General features: G+C 51.4%; 2 protein-coding genes across 2 annotated transcripts; one reads left to right on the forward strand and one right to left on the reverse strand.

Moving 5' to 3' along the window:
• The first annotated feature begins 527 nt into the window (after positions 1–527).
• LOC144951248 (type-1 angiotensin II receptor A-like) lies at positions 528–1,661 on the forward strand. The gene has a single exon (XM_078881398.1). The coding sequence runs from the start codon at positions 528–530 to the stop codon at positions 1,659–1,661; it is 1,134 nt and encodes a 377-aa protein (XP_078737524.1).
• Positions 1,662–8,030: 6,369 nt separating this feature from the next.
• On the reverse strand, positions 8,031–22,842 carry LOC144951249 (uncharacterized). Its single transcript, XM_078881399.1, has 7 exons — positions 22,735–22,842; positions 14,377–14,744; positions 13,485–13,544; positions 11,459–11,599; positions 10,605–10,784; positions 9,798–9,876; positions 8,031–8,479 (listed from the first exon to the last, which is right to left on the reverse strand). Exons 2-7 carry the CDS (start codon positions 14,662–14,664, stop codon positions 8,373–8,375), a joined length of 855 nt encoding a protein of 284 aa, XP_078737525.1. The 5' UTR covers positions 14,665–14,744; positions 22,735–22,842; the 3' UTR covers positions 8,031–8,372.
• Between the last annotated feature and the right edge of the window lie 312 nt (positions 22,843–23,154).

Here is a 23,154-nt window from a genome sequence, read left to right on the forward strand (position 1 = left end):
GCCTAAAATATTAAAAATTCACGAACACATAGGATGGGCTTTTTATTTTATTTTTTACAATAATGCCTAATAGTGTATTGTATTACATTGCTTTTTCTTGTTTCATTGTATGTAATGGCAGAGATTAGGGATTCATAAAGTACAACCATAACCACAATCATATAAACAGAAATCTATGCATTGTTTTTTAAGACAAGTCCAGATATTGTGGCCAAGGTTTAGCAAATTGTTGTTTTTATTTACATAGCATCGCAATTATTATTTTAAAAAATATTTTTATAGCAATATATGGGGGGGGGGCATATTTGATTATTGTGGGGGATGTGTCCCCCCCCAATATATATTATAATTACGGCCTTGGTTGATAATGATGGTTGATGATGGTGGTTGTTGTTGAAGATATTGATGATTGTCGATGATGATGATGTTGGTGATGTAACTGAGCCGGTCTCTCTCTGCAGATAAGACCACAGCGAGAGGTCTCTCTTCTCTCTCTCCGCCACCTCGGAGGACGCACGCGGGGGGACATGGAATCCGACCTGAGCGTGATTGAGGCGGCTACCCAGGCCACCTCCTGGCCCGGAGGCCCAATCGTCGATGGTGGCGGTCACGGCAGCGGTGGTGGTGGCCTCAGAGACTCGTCTGCCACCGCAGAGCCCGACCTCCCCGTCTACCCGTGGACTCTTCCCCTCTTCTCGTCGATGCTCTTCTCAATATTCGCGGTCGGCTCCGTGGCCAACGCGCTGGTGCTGTTCGTGACGGTGCGGCAGCACCTGCGGGACCGCACCGCGACGAGCACCGCCGCCGCCACCGCCACCACCACCATCCCCATCCTGAGCCTGAGCGTGGCCGACTCCCTCGTGATGGCCGCGCTGCCCCCCTGGGGCCTCTACGTGCGCGACGGCTACGCGTGGCCGCGCGGCGCCGCCGCCGCCCATCTGTGCCGCGCCTCCGGCCTCTCGCTGCTGCTCGGCCTCTTCGCGAGCGCCCTCACGCTCAGCTGGATCAGCGTGGAGCGCTGCGCCGTCGTGCTGGCGCCGGCCTCCGCGGCGCTGCTGCGCTCGCCGCGCGTCGTCGCCGCCGCGCTCTGCGCCTCGTGGCTGCCGTCGGCCGCCCTCGCCGCGCTCCTCACGGCCGACGTCTCCGCCTACGCCCGCGCCAACGGCACCGGCGGCGCCACCGTGTGCGGCTACGCCGCCGAAGACCGCTTCGCCATGTGGAGCCTGGGCAATCGGCCGGGTCGCGGGCTGCTGCTCAACCTCGTGGGCTTCGCGCTGCCCTTCGCGGTGCTCGGCGCCAGCTACGGCGCCGTGTGCCGGCGGCTGTGCGCCCTCTCGCGCTTCGGCGGCAGCCGCATCCCCAAGGACAGCGTCCTGCGCCTCCTCTTCGCGCTCACCGTCGTCTTCTGCGTCACCTGGTGCCCCTACACGGTGGTGAACCTCTACTCGAACGGCGGCGGCGGCTTCGGCGGGGTCCGGAGCGGCGACGAGAGGACGGCCAACACCGTGGGCGAGCTGTGCATGGCCGTGGGCCTCCTCAACAGCGCTCTCAACCCGCTCCTCTACTGCCTGTGGACGCGCCGCAACTGGCAGCAGCTGCTGCCGCGCGTCCCCCCGCTGTGCGCAACGCGGCGGCCCGCCAGAGTGGGCGCCTCCGTGTGAGCGGCCACACGGGAAGACCGCCGGGGGGGGGGGGGCAGCGGGGGCTCGCGTGGCCAGCACGTGGATGGGCAGTGGTGGAAGGTAGAGGTCCAGTGGTGGAGCTCCAAGTGGTGGAGGTCCAAGTGGTGGAGCTCCAAGTGGTAGAGGTCGAGTGGTGGAGGTCCAGTGGTGGAGCTCCAAGTGATGGAGCTCCAAGTGGTGGACGTCCACTGGTGGAGGTCCTGTGGAGGTTGGAATTTACTGATGGAATAGCATCGGTGAGAAGGCTGTGGTGGCAGGGCGGGTGCTCCCTGCTGTGTGTGTACCAGAGTGTCACTTGAAAAAGAAGAAATGTCAGAGGCAGCTCTGTGGTATCCTCTTCTAAGGGTCGTTCTGTGTGGACCATTGTCACTTGTAGAAGGGATGTCAGAGGTCGCTCTGTGGTATCCACTTCTGGGGGCCGTTGTTCTGTCACACGCGCGGTGGCGTTGCGCTGCTCCGAGAGATTTCCCGAATGGATTCTCCCTCCCAACTGGGAACGGGCCCGTGAGTCCTCACACCGTTTCGCGAGCACACATCATCATCATCACCACACACCTGCTTTCTTGTCTCTGCACTGGCCACCAGTTAAGTATCAAGTGGAAGGACTACAGATCCTCCTGCTCACCTACACGGCTCTCAATGGGTTAACCCCAACATATTTAGAGGAACCGCTCCATGTTGACTCTCCAACGAGGTCCCCAATCTCCTTCTTCTAAGGACTCCGAGGTCAAGGCTCTGTGCCTGGGGTGATCGCGATTTTGCCAGTGTGCAACTCCCAAGCTGTGAGTGGGTGGTTGAGTGAGTGAGCGAGAGAGCGAGTGGGGAGGTGGCTGGTTGCCTGGGTGAGTGGGTGGATGAGTGGGTGGGTTGCTGGTTGCCTGGGTGAGTGGGTGAGTGAGTGGGTGGGTTGCTGGTTGCCTGGGTGAATGGATGGGTGAGTGATCAGGCTTTACCACTGCACAGCTCCCAAGCGGTGGAACGCTCTGTCTTTGGTAATAAGGCAATCAGAATTGCTAGATACATTTAAGTCCTGTCTTGTGGGTGAGTGGGTGGGTGAGTGGGTGAGTGAATGGGTGGGTGAGTGGGTGGGTGAGTGAGTGGGTGAGTGAGTCGGTGAGTGGGTGAGTAAGTCGGTAAACCAGCCTTTACCCCCCACCTAGTTCTGTCTGTCTACACTACAAGTTCTGTTATTCATTGGTTTTCCACACACGGCGGCGCATTGGTGGGATCTACGGATGAAATGTGCCACTTTAACAAATGTACATTACAATTCGTATTGTTAAAGACAAAGGGATGTATGTGCGGGCGACGAGATGGCCGGCTCGTTGCAAAAATTTGCGGCTCGATTCTGGCAGGCTGTCCTGGTTAATGCTGCGGTGCTTATTAATCGTAAAAAACGATTACTACTACTACATGCCGTCTGCTTTATAACAATAAGCACCACGTGCATTTGAACCTTATGGCGGGACCCCGGGGTCCCGAATAAACGGAAGTCAACATCGTAATTATTATTTTTATTTTTGGCGACTCCGTCCCACCGCGCACATAAACGCCGCGACCCACCTGGCGTGGATCATTCTGTTGTCGTGTCGTGTCGTGTCCAAGCGCAGCAGTGAGGATGAATGCGCAGAAGAGCTGAACACGCGAATGCACTCCATGCTCGGGTATGGGCAGGATCATAAGTTGTATCCAAAGCTGCTCAAACTGCCTACACGACTTAAGTCCTTTATTTGTCACAACGGTATGCATCATACAGTGAAACGGCTCTCTTATCTTCATTATTATTTGTAGCCAGGATCAATCGATGAAAATCCTATTACCTGCAGATATTTAAGAGATGAGATGCGTGGCACCGTTAATTTCTCCTGTTTGATAATACTTCTCTTTCTTGATTTGAAGCTTTCGTGACTGCAGGAATCCATACTCTTTGGTTCTTTCGGTAAAGTCATGTAGGTAGAAAATACAATAAATCACAACGTTTCGGCCTGCTGCTGAGGCAAACTGTTTTAAAAAGGTTTGAAATGGGTGTAGCCTAAGGGTCATAAAGAATTGGCCGGGGCTAGTGATGTTAATGTGAGAAATGAGCATGTAAATCTAAGATAGGTGGAGAGCGGCCTCCTCGACGATGGCACGGAAGTGGCTATGTTATTGTGAGAGATTAGCATGTTTATGTGAGAAATTAGAGGGCACGGAAGTGGCTATGTTAATGTGAGAAATGAGCATGTAAATCTAAGATAGGAGGAGAGCGGCCTCCTCGACGATGGCACGGAAGTGGCTATGTTATTGTGAGAGATTAGCATGTTTATGTGAGAAATTAGAGGGCACGGAAGTGGCTATGTTAATGTGATAAATTAGCATGTAACTGTAGAAAAGAAGGAGAGCGGCCTCCTCGACAAGGGAGTGCAACCCAACGGGTGTAATCCAAAAGGCCTGTGAGCATGAGAGTGTAATCCAAAGGCAAGAGAGTGCAATGCAACGGACATGTGAGCATGAGAGAGACATAGAGAGAGAGAGATACACAGAGCGTCGAAATAACAGCTGACATAGGCAGGTAGGATGGAAACATCACAGTCAGTTAAGACTTTACCTGGTTAATAACGTCCTTCCAATGATTGCTCAGTTTGTACCCATCCTCTCGGTTAAAGTTGTGTCTGTGTTTATATATCTGGATGGCTTCATGAACAAATCTCTGAAGGTAGCCGGTGGGTTTTCAGAGTACCTCCGTCTTGGAAAAATCTATTTCGTGTGAGCCCACAGCGTAAAACAATGATCAGCAACGGCAGAGGCCAGGGTATTGCATGTCAGGAATCACATATTTTACAGATGGGATTAAATCACAGATTTTGTGTACTGTATTGAAACGAACCTGGATCTTGTGTTTGTTTAAGATTTTGTAAATCGTTTTGGTAACTCCTGCTATGTACGGTAAAGTGATGGTTATGGTTGGATCCTCAGAAGGTTGTCTCCGCATGGCTGAGGAGACAACTTTGTGGATTGTACGGTCCGAGTATCCGTTCATCCTGAGGGCTTTGTGTACGTGCTCCAACTCACTGGCTAGGTGGTACTAGTCGGAGATGCAACGGGCCCTATGGTGTAGTGTTTTGATGAGGGAATTCTTCTGGGCTGGATGGTGGTGGGAGTCAGGCTTAAGATAGGCATCCGTGGGGGTGGCTTTCTCGATCAAAACATCCAGGAATGGTAGCTTGCCATGCTTTTCACTTCCATGGTGAATTTGATAGACGGGTGTATGGAATTGATGTGGTTGAGAAATTGGTTCAGTGCTGGCAGGCTATGTGGCCAGATGACAAACGTGTCATCTACAGTGAGGGAAAAAAGTATTTGATCCCCTGCTTATTTTGTACGTTTGCCCACTGACAAAGAAATGATCAGTCTATAATTTTAATGGTAGGTTTATTTGAACAGTGAGAGACAGAATAACAACAAAAAATCCAGAAAAACGCATGTTAAAAATGTTATAAATTGATTTGCATTTTAAGGAGGGAAATAAGTATTTGACCCCTCTGCAACACATGACTTAGTACTTGGTGGCAAAACCCTTGTTGGCAATCACAGAGGTCAGACGTTTCTTGTAGTTGGCCACCAGGTTTGCACACATCTCAGGAGGGATTTTGTCCCATTCCTCTTTGCAGATCTTCTCCAAGTCATTAAGGTTTCGAGGCTGACGTTTGGCAACTCGAACCTTCAGCTCCCTCCACAGATTTTCTATGGGATTAAGGTCTGGAGACTGGCTAGGCCACTCCAGGACCTTAATGTGCTTCTTCTTGAGCCACTCCTTTGTTGCCTTGGCCGTGTGTTTTGGGTCAATGTCATGCTGGAATACTCATCCACGACCCATTTTCAATGCCGTGGCTGAGAGAAGGAGGTTCTCACCCAAGATTTGACGGTACATGGCCCCGTCCATCGTCCCTTTGATGCGGTGAAGTTGTCCTGTCCCCTTAGCAGAAAAACACCCCCAAAGCATAATGTTTCCACCTCCATGTTTGACGGTGGGGATGGTGTTCTTGGGGTCATAGGCAGCATTCCTCCACAGAAGAAATCAATCAATCAGATTCCAAACTCTCCACCATGGCCAATACCAAAGAGCTCTCCAAGGATGTCAGGGACAAGATTGTAGACCTACACAAGGCTGGAATGGGCTACAAGACCATCGCCAAGCAGCTTGGTGAGAAGGTGACAACAGTTGGTGCGATTATTCGCAACTGCTGACGCCTGTTGTATATTTGGAGTTTGCGTGTCTCATCATCATCATCACGGTGGCTAGGAGATGTTAACTACCTCGCCGACCCCGACGCATGCTGCTGTATATTTGGAGTTTGCGGTGTGTCTCTCTCCCTGTTGTCGCGTGGATTTTTCTCCGGGTTTTCCGATTTTTCCCTCCACATTTAGAAACACGCGTTCAGAGTATTTGGCTGCTACAAATTTCCACATGATGATGATGATGGTGAGAAGCCACTTTCCTTGGGCTATCATTTGTGGCCAGGTCGCTTCTGAAAATAGAGTTGTGTAGCTCAGTTGGCCTTACCTGGTAAAATAAATAGTAGTAGTTTATAGCATAAATACAGTTATCTCTGCACACTTCGTGGATTCGTTCTATCGCTTGACAGCGCCCATATCACTGACCGCACGAGTTGTCTTTATTTATCTATTCATTTATTCGTCAGAGCAACGGGGGAGCAACCACGGTGCAGATACACACACGGGCGATCATGCTGTAACAGGACACATTTCAGTAACAGACAACAAGCTCGTTCACTCGCTCGCCCACACGCATAAGACCGTTCCCACGCCCAGGATTATCACGTGGTACCACCACAACCACGACCACAACGATCCAGACACGAAATCGGAGCACGGGGAACGTTGAGAACCGTGGCGAGAGAGAGGGAGAAAAAGAGGAAGACGACGCGGCAACATGAAACAGCGCGCGACGAGGAGGGAGAACCGGCCTCACGTTTCTGGAGGAGGAGGTGGGGTGGTCTGTGACGAGCGAGCGGGTCCCACTACACGTGGCTCAGAGACACTGAACACCGTGAAACCCTCAACCTGGTCTGTTTAAACGTCACTCAGCCACATCCAGACGTGTTGTGAGGGTCTCCCTGAGTCACATCAAGACGTGTTGTGAGGGTCTCCCTGAGTCACATCAAGACGTGTTGTGAGGGTCTCCCTGAGTCACATCGAGACGTGTTGTGAGGGTCTCCCTGAGTCACATCAAGACGTGTTGTGAGGGTCTCCCTGAGTCACATCAAGACGTGTTGTGAGGGTCTCCCTGAGTCACATCCAGACGTGATGTGAGGGTCTCCCTGAGTCACATCAAGACGTGTTGTGAGGGTCTCTCTGTGTCACATCAAGACGTGTTGTGAGGGTCTCCCTGAGTCACATCAAGACGTGTTGTGAGGGTCTCCCTGAGTCACATCAAGACGTGTTGTGAGGGTCTCCCTGAGTCACATCAAGACGTGTTGTGAGGGTCTCCCTGAGTCACATCAAGACGTGTTGTGAGGGTCTCCCTGAGTCACATCAAGACGTGTTGTGAGGGTCTCCCTGAGTCACATCAAGACGTGTTGTGAGGGTCTCCCTGAGTCACATCAAGACGTGTTGTGAGGGTCTCCCTGAGTCACATCCAGACGTGATGTGGAGGTCTCCCTGATACACATTTCGATGTGCTATGAAGGGTGTCCGAGATCCACCGCAGAAACCAAACCAGCGCGAGGAGGGGAGACCTCCACATCACGAGCGGACGCCAGGAGCCCGCCACGGGGAGCGAGGAGGGCGCCGACAATGGTTTACCGAGGCCCACGGGTCCTGAGGGGGCGCCGCGTGGCCCCCCACCACCACGGGGCAGGGGGCACATGGAGGGGTGGGCTCGTGCGGGGGGGGGGTGCTTGGGGTGGCGCGTGGTGGGCACGTGATGGGGATTGAAGGGGCACAGGGGGGAGCGTGGTGGGGGTGGAGGGGCCACGGGGAGTAGAGGGGGCGCGTTCGGGGCAGGTGGGGGGAGCGTAGTGGGGGTGGAGGGGGCGTGTGGGAGGCACATGGGGGGCACGTGATGGGGGTGGAGGGGGCACGGGGGGAGCGTGGTGGGGGTAGAGGGGGCGCGTTCGGGGCAGGTGGGGGGAGCGTAGTGGGGGTGGAGGGGGCGTGTGGGGGGCACGTGATGGGGGTGGAGGGGGCACGGGGGGAGCGTGGTGGGGGTAGAGGGAGCATGTGGGGGAGCGTAGTGGGGGAGCGTAGTGGGGGTGGGAAGGGAGCGTGGGGGGGGGGGAGATGAGGAGGGGGCGTGGGTGGGGGGCACGTGGGGTGGGGGGGTACCCTTGGCTCTGTGTGCCCACCGCGTGCTCTGTCAGTGGGGACCTGGCACCCCCCCCCCCTCTTGTTTCTAGACATTTATATTTTACAACATTGATTCAAGCACGTTTTATTTTAAAATATTTATTTAAAAAAAATTCACCCTACCCCCTCTAAATAATATTGTAGCCCCACTTCCCAAAAGGAGACTTTCACCCATCACCTGCTGTAGATGAGGTAAGGGTGAGTTGATGGTGAGGTAAGGTAAGGATGAGGCTAGGGTTAAGTGAGGGTGCGGTGAGGAGGTGACGGTGTGGTGAGTGTGTGGGGAGGGTGTGGCGAGGGTGTGGTGAGTGTGTGGTGAGGGTGTGAATCTCAGTTTCACCCTCACCCCACGGTTTTGCCAACCCCATCGCCACCATCACCACCAATGTCATCATCAGGGTTCTGCTGCACAAGGACGGATGTGCTGAACGAAGTTCGTGCACTCTCCCCTACAGACATAGACAGAGACACAGAGACAACTCGATGCAGATGAAGACACAGAGCCATGTACATGCACAGCCCCTGTGCCATTACAAAAAGACGAAGATCCCAAGTGTAACCGAAGCAAACGGTTGGGGCAAGTGCTGTTAGCGAGCAGCGCCTATGAAGGCCGGCACGGCGCACGAGGGGTGGGTGGCCAGTACCACGCCCGGCCACCTTTGTCACAACAGCGGCGATGGTGACGCACCGCACCAGGTACTCATTTCAGGCGGAGACGGGTTTAGATCATCTTCACCGGTGTTGGCTGTGAGCAGGAATTAAACTCGGTTAGCCGGGTTTATAGCACAGCGCGCTAATCGCTGCGCCACCGCTCCCCACAAAGACACCCCATATAGCCTTAATAAACTTTTGAGGCAAGTGCTGTTAGCGAGCACCTATGAATGCCGGCAGTGGGGAGAAAACACCATTCCCAGGTTCAAGGCATCAAGTCTGCATTAACTACACACAGTGCTTGAGGCAAAACATGCCAACAAACATGCCTCTGATAATGTAAACATTGTCTTTGTAGCCGATTGGCCTACACAGCTGTCTTTATGGCCTTGTCTCACCAGTACAACGACATACTTTTTGGTGCTTTCGGTAAAGTCACGTGGGGAAGAAATAAAATAAATAACCATTTATTGTATTTTATACCCACGTGACTTTACCGATAAAAACAAAGAGTTTGGATTTCTGCAGTCACGAAAGCTTCAAATCAAGATAGTGCAAAGACAATACAAGGATCGGTGCACTTAAAGCTCGGGTCGAGCACTGATATCTTTGGGATACCTTCTTGCTCGAATCAAGAATTAAGAAAATCAGAAGAGGCTTTACCCTTTCTGGCAATAAACAACCACACATACTCGCCACAAGTCCATGTGGGTTCATGCCAGAGGTGGGACAAAGTCATTGTTATGCAAGTCCAAGTCGAGTCGCAAGTCATCAAATTCATGACTCGAGTCTGACTCGAGTCCAAGTCACATGACTCGAGTCCACATCTCAGAGGTGGGACAAAGTCATTGTTATGCAAGTCCAAGTCGAGTCGCAAGTCATCAAATTCATGACTCGAGTCTGACTCGAGTCCAAGTCACATGACTCGAGTCCACACCTCTGGTTCATGCAGACTTGATGCCTTGCCAAACGTATTATCTATTTGGTGCTTAACACAACTCCTGTTTTATTGCCTGAAAATAAAACAAAAACTAAACTACCGGCAAAAAAGGTCGCCATTGACACACACCGAGGAGCCAGTGAGGGGCGCTCGACTCTCGAGGGCCGGGTTCTCACCTGGATCAGGTGAAAGATCGGAGAGCTCCGTGTGCAGGAAAGAGTCGTCGTCGTCGTCATCCTCATCGAGCAGGGCCACCTGTGTACGGACACACGAGGTCAACCCAGACAAAGCTTACCCGTCTAGCCCATGGTAAGGCTTCATAATCGAGGTTTTTTTTGGTTTAGATCGTGTAAATATAAACGATGTTAGCTGACTCTCTGAGTTGCTTTACTAGGTTGTATTGACAGGCTGGATGTCCTACTCGCTCTGTCACCAATGCATCATTGACATGCTAATCTCTCACAATACAATGGCCACTTCCACAGCCTCAGGGAGACCATATCTAGCCCTGCCCTCTTACCCTGAGTTGTGTGTCTCTCTCTGTGTGTCTCTGTGTTGTGTCTCTCTGCTTGTGTGTCTGTCTGTGTGTCTCCGCGTCTGTGTTTTGTCTCTCTCTCAAATTTTGTTTTACCTGATGACGACTGCTTGTATTGCAATCGAAACGTCGTATTCTATTATTTAATTTATTTTCTTTCTACATGACTTCGCCAAAAGAACCAAAGAGTAATTCCTGCAGTCACGAAAGCTTCAAATCATATATGGTCCGAGTTTGGGTTGCATTGAGAAAGTGCCACGACTGTGACTTGCCTTTAATATACCTGTGTTTCGCTATGGGTCTCAATGTGTCTCTGTATCTCTATGGGTCTCTATGAGTCTATGTTGTATCTCTATGGGTTTACTATGTGGTCCATTTTTTGAGTTGCATGCCCACAATCGCACTCTCTCTCTCTCGCTCTCATGCTCTCTCGCTCTCTCTCTCTCACCGCTCCCAGCTCCAGCTCGACCTCCAGGCAGGAGCAGCAGACCCCGTGTGGTGGCACCCAGGAGTGGCGCAGGCAGCGAATGGCGAACCACGCCGCGTAACCACAGAAGCCCATGCTCAGCAGCGCCGTCACCAGCAGGGCCGCGTTGGCGCCACGCGCCAGCTGGTCGTGTGCCGTGTACTGCGCGTGGTCAGCGAGGTGGCAGCGGTGGCACCCGTGTCATTCACAGCAGCAGCAGCAGTCTTTTTTACATTTTTTAAATTTCATTAATATTTTTCAATTATATATATATATTTTTCCTTTTCATTGATTATAATTTATGTTCTTTTATTATATTTTATTATTATTAAATTTGTTAGTACAATACATGTATTTTTTTACCAGGTAAGGCCCCACCGAACTATCGGTAGCTCTTTTTCACACAAGTGACCTGACCATCACAAACGATAGGTCAACAAAAGCGGCTTCTCATCATCGTCGTCATGTAGACATTTATAGCCTGCAGTGAATACTCTAAACACTAAACGCCCGACGTCGATTCACAATGTGGAGGGAAGGGGGGGAACCTGGAGTACACGGAGAAAAATCCACGCGACCACGGCGAGAGAGAGCGAGAGAGACACGCAAACTCCAAATATACAACAGGAATCGTCAGGGTTGGGGTTGAAACCAAGACGACCTTCTGTACACCCAGGCGAGGGAATTAACATCTCACCACCGTGGAGCCCATTGACCAAGCAACTTCTCTATTTTGTTTTGTATCACCACCGCACAACCGTGCCGTGCCGAGCCAGCCCGGGTTGTTTTTTTCCACTGCGGTGGCCGAGCCGTGCCGCGAGCGAGCGTCCGCTCACCTCGTTGAAGACAAAGATGTCCATGCTGGAGTGGATGTAGGCGAGCTCGTCACGGCTGAAGTGCAGCGTGAGGGCGGCGTAGACGAGCACCGCGAGGCAGGCAGCCGCGGCGCTGAGGGAGCCCAGCAGCCACGCCAGCACCTACACACACACACACACGTACACGCACACGCGCACACACACACACGCGTACACACACACGCGTGCACACATACACACACGCACACACACACACGTACACACACACACGCGTACACACACACACGCACAAAGATCACCTGTATAGCCTGTATAGATTGTTGGGGCAAGTGCTGTTAGCGAGCACCTATGAAGACAGGCACGGCTCACGTGGGGGTGGGTGGCCAACACCACGCCCGGCCGCCTTTGTCTCCCCAGTGGCGATGTTTACACACCACGCCAGGTACTCATTTAAGGATGAGTCGACCTAGAGGAGGCCCAGGACCGGTTCAGAAAACCATCAATGGCGTTGGCCGTGAGCTGGAGCCGAACCTGGGTTACTGGGTTCAGAGCGACGCGTGCTAACCGCTGCGGCACCGCTCCCCACTATACACACCACCACAACAGCTCCCATTCACCGCAAAGTAGCAGTGACGTCACCGTGGCACTTGTGCCAGGTGCATTTTGAGGCCACGCGAAGTGTCAAAGGCTCGCTGGCAGAAGGTCATGGGACCAACCCAGGTGCCATGGGTTGGCTGATTGAGATGACTGGAAGATGCACCAATTGTGCTCCCCAGCGTGCCGACTTTCTGCGTTTTATCTGCCCGGCGCTCTGCTCGCTGTTATGAGCGTCACTCCTCTGCCCTGCGACTGCCTCCAACTGCTCAGTAGCGTCCTTCACGAGCCTCCTCCACAGAAGCCAATCATGACACCGCTGGTACCATTGTTCGGCAAGTCCACTCAGCTCCAAATCCTTCTGTACCAACAGACACATCCCTATTATTTGGCAGTTTCCTGATATGAGTGTCCACCACTTATGAAGCCAGAAGGCAGAACCAGTCCATGGGACCGACTGTATTCCGCAGAGGTCCAGGCGGTACCGGTGCAGTTCCAAACAGGTGAGTGGCAGCCTCTAAACCACAGTGAGTGTTCGAACATTCCACATGGCCACTTGCAGTGACTTTTTGCTGTTTCTGGAGGAACCCTGAGGGTGCAGATTCAGTCTCCTGGCTCTGCGAAATGAGGGTTTGGCCAGGAATACATCATAAACACCTGTACCCCGCGGGGCATCCAGCACAGGCTTAGTTTGATATTTAAATCGTGGGTTTGTGGTAATTGAAATTAAGGTGGAGGGGTCTCCAGCCCTGGTAGGTAGGAGATGTTAACTATCTCGCCTGGTATGAGGAGGTCGTGGGTTCAATCCCAACCCTGATGCCTGTTTTATATTTGGAGTTTGCTTGTCTCTCTCCCCATGGTTGCGTGGATTTTTCTACGGGTTCTCTGGTTTTCCCCCTCCACATTTAGAATCAACATCACGTCTTTAGAGCATTTGGCCGCTACAAAATTCCACGTGATGATAGGCCACATAATTGAGCTATCATTTATGATCGCAAGGTTGCTTCTGAAAAAGATCTACATAGCTTAGTGGGCCTTACCTGGTAAAATAGAAGTAAAAACAAAAGTGTTTACATCCAGTTCTCCCCATTGGCCACTGTGGTGGCTGTGAGTGGCATTGCTCATGACCACCGCAGCGTTACCGACCGACATTACCGATGAGGTGCGGGTTGTGTTTGCACCTGCCCGGGCCCACTAAACACACCAAAGATCCCCCATGTAGCCTTGAACAGACTACGAGGACAAAGAGGGGACGCCCAGGACCAGTTCAGATAATTGTCACCGGTGTTGGCCGTGAGCGGGAATTGAACTCGGGATCGTTGGCTTCGTAGCACAATACGCTAACCGTTAAAGCTATTACTCCCCATCTGCAATGACACACATGCACGCACACACGCACGTACGCGCACACACGCACGTACACGCACACACGCGCACACACACGCGCACGCACCACGTTGATGTTTTTGTTGAAGCCCGCGGAGAGCGCGAGGACTCCCGGCACGGCCAGCAGCTACGGACACAGGGCAGAGGAGGAGGAGCGTCAGGCGCGGCTACGTTCGAGTGAGCGACATCCACACCCACGCATACAACAACGACGATGACGACCACGACGACCATCATCAGAGGCTTCGCAATGAGTCTGTGGAGAGACACCTCTCTTCAACCGTGGAGGTGCGAGCATAATTGGGGGAGGGCGAGACTCTGGTTGTGGCTGTTGGGAGGGAGGAAGGGAGCATCGACTCCATCCTTCGGCTCATTCGGCAGAGTTCTGGCCGTTGGGCTAGAGGTTGGGCAGTGTGGAGGAGGAGCTTCCTGGACATCTGTGAAAAAGAGCTTCATAGCTCATCGGATTCCTCCAGAATAAATACATATTCTGATTCTTATTCTCTTGCCATCATCTAAGCTCTCTCCCACCCTCGTCACCTACACATGCTTCGGCTAGAGGGCAGGGCTACCTGAGCGGTGGGCGGAGCTACCAGTGGTGGGTGGGGCTACTCGATGTGGGCGTGAATAACGATTGAATGGGCGTGATGGTGTCAGCTTGTCTGGCTCATAGCCATTTTTCGGGAGAAAGCACTGACGTAAAAATTATCGTTATAGTCGCAATTATCAACATCATAATCATCGTCATTATCGTCTTCATCACAATCGTCATCATCGTCATCATCACAATCATCATCACAATCATCATCATCAGCACAATCATCATGATAATCATCATCGTCATCATCATGGTCATCATCATCACAATCATTATTGTCATCATCGTCGTCATCATTGTCGTCGTCATCATCATCATCGTCATCATCACAGTCCCTCGCCACGCACGCCGCCCCGCTCACCGCGCCGGCCACGATGGGGATGCGTGTCTGCACGAGCGCCGTCTGCCGCCGCATGGCCATGTCGACGAAGCCGAGCGCAAGCATGGCACAGGCGAGCACGAGCTGCACCACGCCCAGCGCTAGCGCCACGGGGCTGTGCAGCAGGAAGTACACCGGGGTGGCAGAGGCGGCGGTGGCGCTCTCGGCCGAGTCGGCGAACCCGCCGAGGTCTTTCCTCCTCCCAGACCGCCCCGCGCCCTCGTCCCTCGCCATCGCCTGCTCCGTCACGTCCGGTAGCCGGGCGGCCATCTCTTCCTTCTGGTTGCCCAGTGGAGGGGTTACAGTGGGTGGGGGGGGTGGGGTTGTTTGCTGGTTGGGGAGGAGGGTGGCTGTGGGAGTCAAGGAGGGGGGTAACATCCAGGGCCGAAGGTCATGAATGGAGGTGAAGGAGTTTGGGGAAGGAGGGGAGGATTGACAGCAGAGGGCAAAGGGATTTGGGAATTGGGGAGAGGTGTTAAGGGTGATGGGATTGGAGCGAGGGATTGGGGTGAGCAGTAGAGGTGAAGGTTGATAGATGGATGTGATGGCTGAAGGTGAAAAATGTTGGGTTCAGAGTTCAGGGGTGAGAGATTGAGGTAAGGGTTTGGGGGGTCAGGGTTCAGGAATGAGGGGAAGAGGTGAGGATTGTGGATATTGGTTGCGATTGGTTCATAGACACCACAGTCACTATATATGAGTCACAATACTGCGTCACCGCTGCCCACATGCACTTTAGAGGGTAACTACTTCCAACACTGCCCAGTAGCATCCTTCACGAGCCTCCCCAACAGAGGCTGATTTAGGTTTTCCTGGAAGACTTTGCTGTTTTTCCAGAATTTTTCTGTTGCGTGTAGTCACTTTAAGATGTTTCTTGTTCATGTTTTTGTTTTGTTGCGGTTGCACCCGAGTCAAGAGCCGCATGGCTCACATGGTTATACCTAATAAATTAAACTGACACTGAAGCCAGTCATTGGCAAGTCCACTCAGATCTACATTCTCCTGTTCCACATCATTCCATCTCTTCTCTAGCCCGTCCCACGCCCGTTAAGCCCCCACTATCCAGCCAAGCAGAAACTGCTTGGACATGCAGTGGCTGGGCATGCCGGCAACATGACCCAACCAACGCAGGAGTTCACCAAAGGGAATGTGTCCAGATCTTTCAAGGATTTGTGAGCTCCTCACACAATCCATCCTAGTTAAACCCTGGATTGATCGTAGGTAGGCCAGCCTGAATGTTTTTAACCTGCACAGATGTTTCTCCAAAGGACTCCACGTTTCGCAAGCAAAGAACGGGGGGGGGGGGGGGGGCATGAACGTGGCCAAGAAGACTCCACCAATAGGGAGTGGAGGGGGTAGAGATCAAATCCCAGGAAAGTGCTCTAATTTGCGAGACTGATGGTAAGGTCCCATCTCTTAGTAAGTTCTGCATCAAAGTATCCAACTAATGAGTCAGCGGCAACTCCCAGATCATCAGCATACGCAACATGGTTGACCAATAGGGAGCCATCCCTTTACTGCACCCAGGCATCGATCAGCCTCCCTTTGTATCTATACCAGATGGAAATTCCTCCGGTACAGCCATATAGAGCATCATGAACTACATAGTGGTAAAAATTGCGTTCAATTATGTAGAGGCCTGAGCACATCCCTGTCCCATTCCAATGTGAACAGGGAATGGGTCTGTCTCCCAACCATGCAACTTTACCTGGGCCTGCCCACCATCATGAAGGTCCTGAATGGTTGTGAGCAGAGGGTCATGGACCCCAAAAGCATTTAGAATGGCCTAGTAGTGCACCATAGGCCTTGACGAGGTCAATAGTGTAGAGATGGAGGTCACGTTTAAATTCCCTATACCTCTGCTGTAGCAGATAGACAGAGAATATGGTGTCAGTGCAGGACCGCCCCAGTCTGCAAGCCTCTCCTCAGTGTGCCTGGCAAGGCGATGAGAATCCTTGCCAGGACCTTTCTCAGTATACTGGGGAGGGAGATGCCCCTGCATTTGTTACAATTTGTGTGGTCCCTTTTCTTAAAGGGGAGCATCAGGGCATCCTTCCAATCCTGCGGAAGCCATCCGATGGACCAGACAATAGCAGTGATGTCATATAGGGCAGCCTTCACACAAATACCACCCTCCCAAAAGGAGTTCAATTCAGAGGTCATCTCTGCCCAGGGCTCTATGTGGTCTCAGGCTCTGGGTCGCCTTTCACACTTCCTCAACAGATGGCAACGTCAGCCAGTCACTCTCGGGGGATTCCTACTTCCTACAATATTTGAGGTATTGCAATCCCAGCAGGGTCAATCCCAAATTACCCATGTTATATAAGTTCAGAATTTCCCCATCCCCAAAGTCCTGAGCAAACCTGAAAACCCGTTCCTGGGGGTTAGAGCCCTGGCCTATTATTGTAAGGATGGTAACAGGTTTGGTCTTGCAAGTTACTTTTTTGATGACTTTAAAGAGTGACTTATGATCGCACACTGCTGAAGCAGATTCTATCTCCTCGGCAACCTGCGACCACCAGTACAATGCAGCCTTCCAAACTTCCGAGCGAAGGCTGCAGGAAACCTGCTCATTCTCGAATGTAGTATATGGTGGGAGTGGGCCTGCCGCTTTCTCTCAGCTCATTGGAACACCTCCGTTCGCCAAGGTCTCCGGGGAGGTTGGGACCACATCTCCAATGCAGCCATAGCAGCTGCATAAAAGCCAGAGTCCTGAACCTTACCCATTTCCCCTCGGTATGAGATGGGAAGACGATGCAAATTCCAGCTTTAAGTGATGATGAAACTCACACTTACAACCTTTATCAGCTTGCCAAGACCAGGCTATATTGGGTTTTATTTAAGTCCCAGGTGGACACCCATCCAGTGGAAAAATGGCAGGCACATGTTATAAATGGCAAGCTGATGGTCAGTGAGCAAAACAGCTCTATGGTAGGGCCTGGTGTTAAGGACAAGGGCCTGCATTTGTAGTTCCATCACTATCTAGTCCAGCAGATGTTCTTGCTTGGACCCAGTATGCATCCATGATGTTATGTGGATGTTCCGATACCAGAACAATGTGTTGGTAATGACAAGCCCATGGGTTGCACAGAAGTTTAGCAGCATCCTTATCGTTGTTATTGAGCAGGTCTGGTCCATGCCTTCCAATCACTCCAGCCTAGATGCAGGCATCTTGACCCACTCAGGCATTAAAGTCACCCAACAGGATGACTCTATCCCAAGGGGCCACTTTAGCCAGCACATGAGACAGCAGGCTGTAGAAGGCATCCGACTCAACGGCCTTGTCTGCGTCCCTCAACTGATGTTCATCTTTGGTTGGGGCGTAAGCCACCACCCCCATTTCTCGCCTCCCGTTGATGGGGAGGCGAGCTCACAGCAGCCTGGGACTCACGGCTTCCTACACCCCACTTCCATACCCCTTTCATGCTCTTGTTCAAAAGCAGAGCCACTCCTTGTTGGGCAGCTTCCTGCCCCGAGTGGAAGACTGTCCACCCCTCACGATGACTGGAGCCATAACCAGTCCACAGGACCTCCTGTGCTCCACGCAAGTCCAGGCACGGGTCCAGTTCCCGAAAGAGGAGTGACAGCCTCTCGTCCACAGGAGGCATTCGCACATTCCATGTGGCCAACCACAGTGGCTTTCTGTTTTTCGAGGAACTCCGAGGAGGGGTGGTTCAGAGTCCCAACCAGAATCTATGTTTAGACGATTGGAGGAGGAATCCGATGAGCTATGAAGCTCTTTTTTCACAGATGTCCAGTTGGGGCATGGGGTCAGAACGTTGCAACAACAAACAATACAAAAACACGATATAAGTGCGAAATAGTGAAAAAAGGAATGAAAGTCACGAAATAAGAAATACATATGAAGTACAGTAGCTTATCGATGGGGAGGATGGCAGCAGATTATTCTAAATCACGGATAACTCATAAATACCAATTTTCTGCGGATATCGATGCCAAAAACCAATAATATAGATGTCAATTATGTTTAAGTTTCTATGCCATCACACAGCTTCGTCAATGAAAACTCACAAAATAACTGATCGGATAAATCACTCAAAATGAAGCACAACTGACGAGTTTGATTGCTACTCTTTCGATTTAGAACAAATACTAACGATCTGATCGATGCGCGTGCTCAGCAATAACACTTTTCCTGCTCCCGTGCAGAAAATTCGGCCCACTAAGTGGACAGCAGCAGAGCCACGCCAATCAACATCAATCAAACTCCGCCCGCTGCTGTAAAAACATGCAACTACTGTAAAAACATGCAACTACTGTACTGTAGAGGGGATCACCTTGATTTCGGATTAACCGGAGCAGATATTTGTTTGGTTTAAGCACGTAACTTGTAATCAACATTTCCAAGAATAAGAAGGTACAACTGTTTTTAGATTATTAATTTGGGCTTGAGGGAAAATCCACGCGTTCTTAATTTATGTCAAAATCTCAGGTGCACGTTAAATCCGCAAATCGGATAAGTCATAAGTGGATAATCGAGTCTACTCTGTAAAAGTTCTATTTTTCAACACAGTCTCGTTTCGCCATGTGAGTTTGGCAATGGGGCGTCATGAACGCCCATCCCTCTGGGGCCTCCTGCACAAGATAGGTTGGGTGTTTCCACCGTGGTATTTGATAGAAAATAGTACCAGCTCCTCATACTAAACACTAATCTCGCGACATACACACAGTCTTACACACCCCCTGCTCACGCTCACTTTAGCCTCACCTCAGCCTCACCACACTCACCCAATACTCGCCACACTCAGGTCAACCTCACTGCCTTCACCCTCACACGACACTACGTCTCACGCTTACAACACACGATACACCACATATTACACTATAGACCACTACACGAATACACACCATATTTCACAACACACTGCTATATTTACAACATTACACACTACTGTATGCTATGCACGACACTGTACCCACAAACTACTGTACATACAATAGATACATAAACTAACACAGCCACAACAACCACAGCCGATCGTCACTCAGTGACTGTGACGTCATCACAGCGCCAGGCTAGGTGCACTCTGAAACCACGTGAAGTGTCGAGGGCTCTCACCGGAGGTCACGGGACAGACCCCAGGTGCCATGGGTTGATACAGAAAGACAAAGACCCCCCCGTGGAGCCGTCACAGACTGTAGGGGCAAGTGCTGTTAGCGAGCACCTATTAAGGCTAGAACGGCACGCGAGGGGGTGGGTGCCCAGCACCACGCCCGACCGCCTTTGTCTCCCTCGTGGCGATGCTTACTACACACCGCACCAGGTACTCATTTGAGGCTGATTCAACGTACGGGAGGCCCGTGACCAGTTCAGATAATCGTCACTGGTGTTGACGGCGAACAGGAATCGAACTCAGCTCGCCAGGTTCGTAGCGCAGCGTTCTAACCACTGGACCAGCGCTTTCCCACACAAAGACACACACACACACCCATATACGTACACTGACTACACACATGACTGAAACACACACATATATAGCGTGCACAATTAATACATTTTAAGGGGCCGTCCATAAATGACGTCACGCGATTTTGGATGATTTTTGACCCCCCCCCCTCGTCACACATCGTCACAAATGTATGACCCCCCCTAGGTGCGTGACGTCATTTATGGACGGCCCCTAACCACTTAATGCGAATTATATGGGGGGGGGGGTTTAACTCACATCACCCGTGCCAGGCTAGGTGTACGCACACTTCTACAAAGACCAACGCATCTCCTGGACAGTACTTACGTCACCTTTACACTTCAGCCACTTGAACATAATATCAATAATTATACAAACTTTAAAAGTAAATAAATCAGTGAGACAACAATACACACGCGAAATAAAGACCCCCACCGTATAATCTAAACAGACTGTTGGGGCAAGTGCTGTAAGCGAGCACCTATGAAGGCTGGAAAGGCACACGAGAAGGTGGCTGGGCCAGCACCACGCCCGACCGCCTTTGTCTCCCTCGGGGAGGCCCAGGACCTATTCAAATAATCGTCACTGGTGTTGAATGTGAGCAGGAATCGAACTCGGCTTACCCGGTTCGTAGCGCAGCACGCTAACCGCTGCGCCACCACTCCCAACATACACACACACAAACCTGTACCACACACACACACACACCTGTATCACACACACACACACACCTGTATCACACACTGACCTGTACACTCACCTGTACACTCACCTGTACACTCACTCACCTGTATCACACACACACTCACCTGTATACACCTGTGGTTGTCACGAACCAAATGCCTAAACCACAAATCTCTTCCGTGACTGACGACATCAACACACGGACGCACGCGCATAGTTACACATACATACACACACACATACACACACACCTACACACTCACACACCTACACACACATACAGGCTCACACATACACACACATATAGACCTACACACATACAAACACAATAACACACATATACATATACACACAGATACACACCTACACACCTATACACATACACACATATACATATATACACACACATACACAAAGACAAAGATCCCCCGTATACCCTTAACAGACTGTAGGGGAAAGTGCTGTTAGCGAGCACCTATGAAGGCCGGAACGGCACACGAGGGGATGGGTGGCCAGAACCACGCCTGACCGCCTTTATCTCCCCAGTAGCGATGTTTACACACCGCACCAGGTACTCATTTGAGGCTGAGTCGATTTAGGGGAGGCCCTGGACCGGTTCAGATAATAGTCACTGGTGTGGGCCGTGAGCGGGAATCGAATCCGGATCGCCGGGTTCATAGCGCAGCGTAGCGCTAACCACTGCACTACCGCTCCCCATACACGCACATACACACACATACACACACATACACACATACACACACATACACACATACATACATACAGACCTACACATACAGACCTACACATACAGACCTACACATACAGACCTACACATACAGACCTACACATACATACACACATAGACACCTACACACATATACAGACCTTTCCACATACACACCTAGACGCACAGGCACCATCACACAGATACACAATGCACACTCCTGTAACAACACCTGTAAACACAGACACGTAACCAAACACACACATATTTGTTCACGCACAAATACATTAACATACAAAGACATACATACGTACACAAACATACAAAATAGAAAGATGCCCCGTACAGCCGTAACATACTTTTGGGACCAGCGCTATTAGCGAGCACACGAGGGGGTGGGTGGCCAGCACCACGCCCGACCGCCTTTGTCTCCCTCGTGCCGATGTTTACACATCGCACCAGGTACTCATTTGAAGCAGAGTCGACCTAGGGGAGGCCCAGGACCGATTCAGAGAATCGTGACTGGTGGTGGCCGTGAGTGGGAATAGCAACGCGAACAACTACACTACTATACTCTTTGGTTCTTTCGATAAAGTCACGAAGGTAGAAAAATAAAATAAAACAAAAAATAATATATCACAACTACACGACTGCTTCCCACTATAAATCAGAGATAACCCGAAACACATACAACTTTACACACAGACATGTAAACACACACATCATCAACACAGATTGTAAACATACACACGTAGCTATAAACAGACAAACACACGCCTTCTAAACACACAGACACATACAGCTACACACAGACAGACTGTAAACACGCACAGATTGTAAACACATAAACACACACATTGTAAACACACACACAGATTGTAAACACATAAACACACAGACTGTAAACACACACACATTGTAAACACAAACACACACACAGCTATAAACACAGACGTAAACACACGGAACGTAAACACACACACATTGTAAACACACATACAGCTATAAACAAAGACAAAGATCACCCGTATAGCCTTAACAGACTGTTGGGGCAAGTGCTGTTCGCGAGTCGCACCTATGAACGGCACACGAGGGGGTGGGTGGCCAGCACCACGCCCGGCCGCCTTTGTCTCCCCAGTGGCGATGTTTACTTAACACCGCGCCAGGTACTAATTTGCGGCTGAGTCGACCTAGGGGAGGCCCAGGACCGGTTCAGATAATAGTCACTGATGTTGGTGGCCGTGAGCGGGAATCGCCTAGTTCGTAGCGCTGTGTGCTAACCGCAACGCCACCGCTCCCTACTCCATGCAAAGACACACACACCTGTAACACAAACACACCTGTAACACACACACACACCTGTAAACACACACACACACCTGTAGACACACGCACTTACCCCTATGCAAATATTTATACGCACACGTATACAAGCACAAAGACAAAGACCCCCCGTGTAGCCCTAACAGACTGTTGGTGGAAAGTGCTGTTAGCGAGTATCACCTATGAAGGCCGGCACGGCGCACGAGGAGGTGAGCGACCAGCAGCACGCCCGGCCGCCTTTGTCTCCCCAGTGGCGATGTTTACGCGCCACACGGACATGAACACACACACACGGCACCTACCTGGGAACTCGAGTGACGTCACATCCACCACAGGTGTGGCAGCACTGGGTCACGTGACGCAGGTACGTGATGTCACGACGGGTTGGTGAGGAATGCTCACCACGTCACCCCCCCACCACTCATCACTCGCCATGACTCACCCCACATCACTTACCATCACTCACCACCAACTCACCTTATCACCGCTACCCACCACTATCACTTACTATCGCTCACCACGTTACTCACCACTTTCCATCATTCACCACATCACTCACCCACACGCTCACCACCGCTCACCACGCACCTGCGGGATTTT

Source organism: Lampetra fluviatilis, chromosome 61, assembly GCF_964198595.1.
Source record: "Lampetra fluviatilis chromosome 61, kcLamFluv1.1, whole genome shotgun sequence".
Lineage (NCBI taxonomy): Eukaryota > Metazoa > Chordata > Hyperoartia > Petromyzontiformes > Petromyzontidae > Lampetra > Lampetra fluviatilis.

What these genes read in the sequence shown, in the direction of transcription:
- LOC144951249 (XM_078881399.1), bottom strand. Translation starts at nt 14,664, where the DNA reads ATGGCCGCCCGGCTACCGGACGTGACGGAGCAGGCGATGGCGAGGGAC. An exon ending in TCAACAAAAACATCAACGTG is followed by an intron (nt 11,600 to 13,484) that starts GTGCGTGCGCGT and finishes GTGTGTGTGTAG; the next exon opens with GTGCTGGCGTGGCTGCTGGG. An exon ending in TCGAGCTGGAGCTGGGAGCG is followed by an intron (nt 9,877 to 10,604) that starts GTGAGAGAGAGA and finishes GTCCGTACACAG; the next exon opens with GTGGCCCTGCTCGATGAGGA.
- LOC144951248 (XM_078881398.1), top strand. Translation starts at nt 528, where the DNA reads ATGGAATCCGACCTGAGCGTGATTGAGGCGGCTACCCAGGCCACCTCC.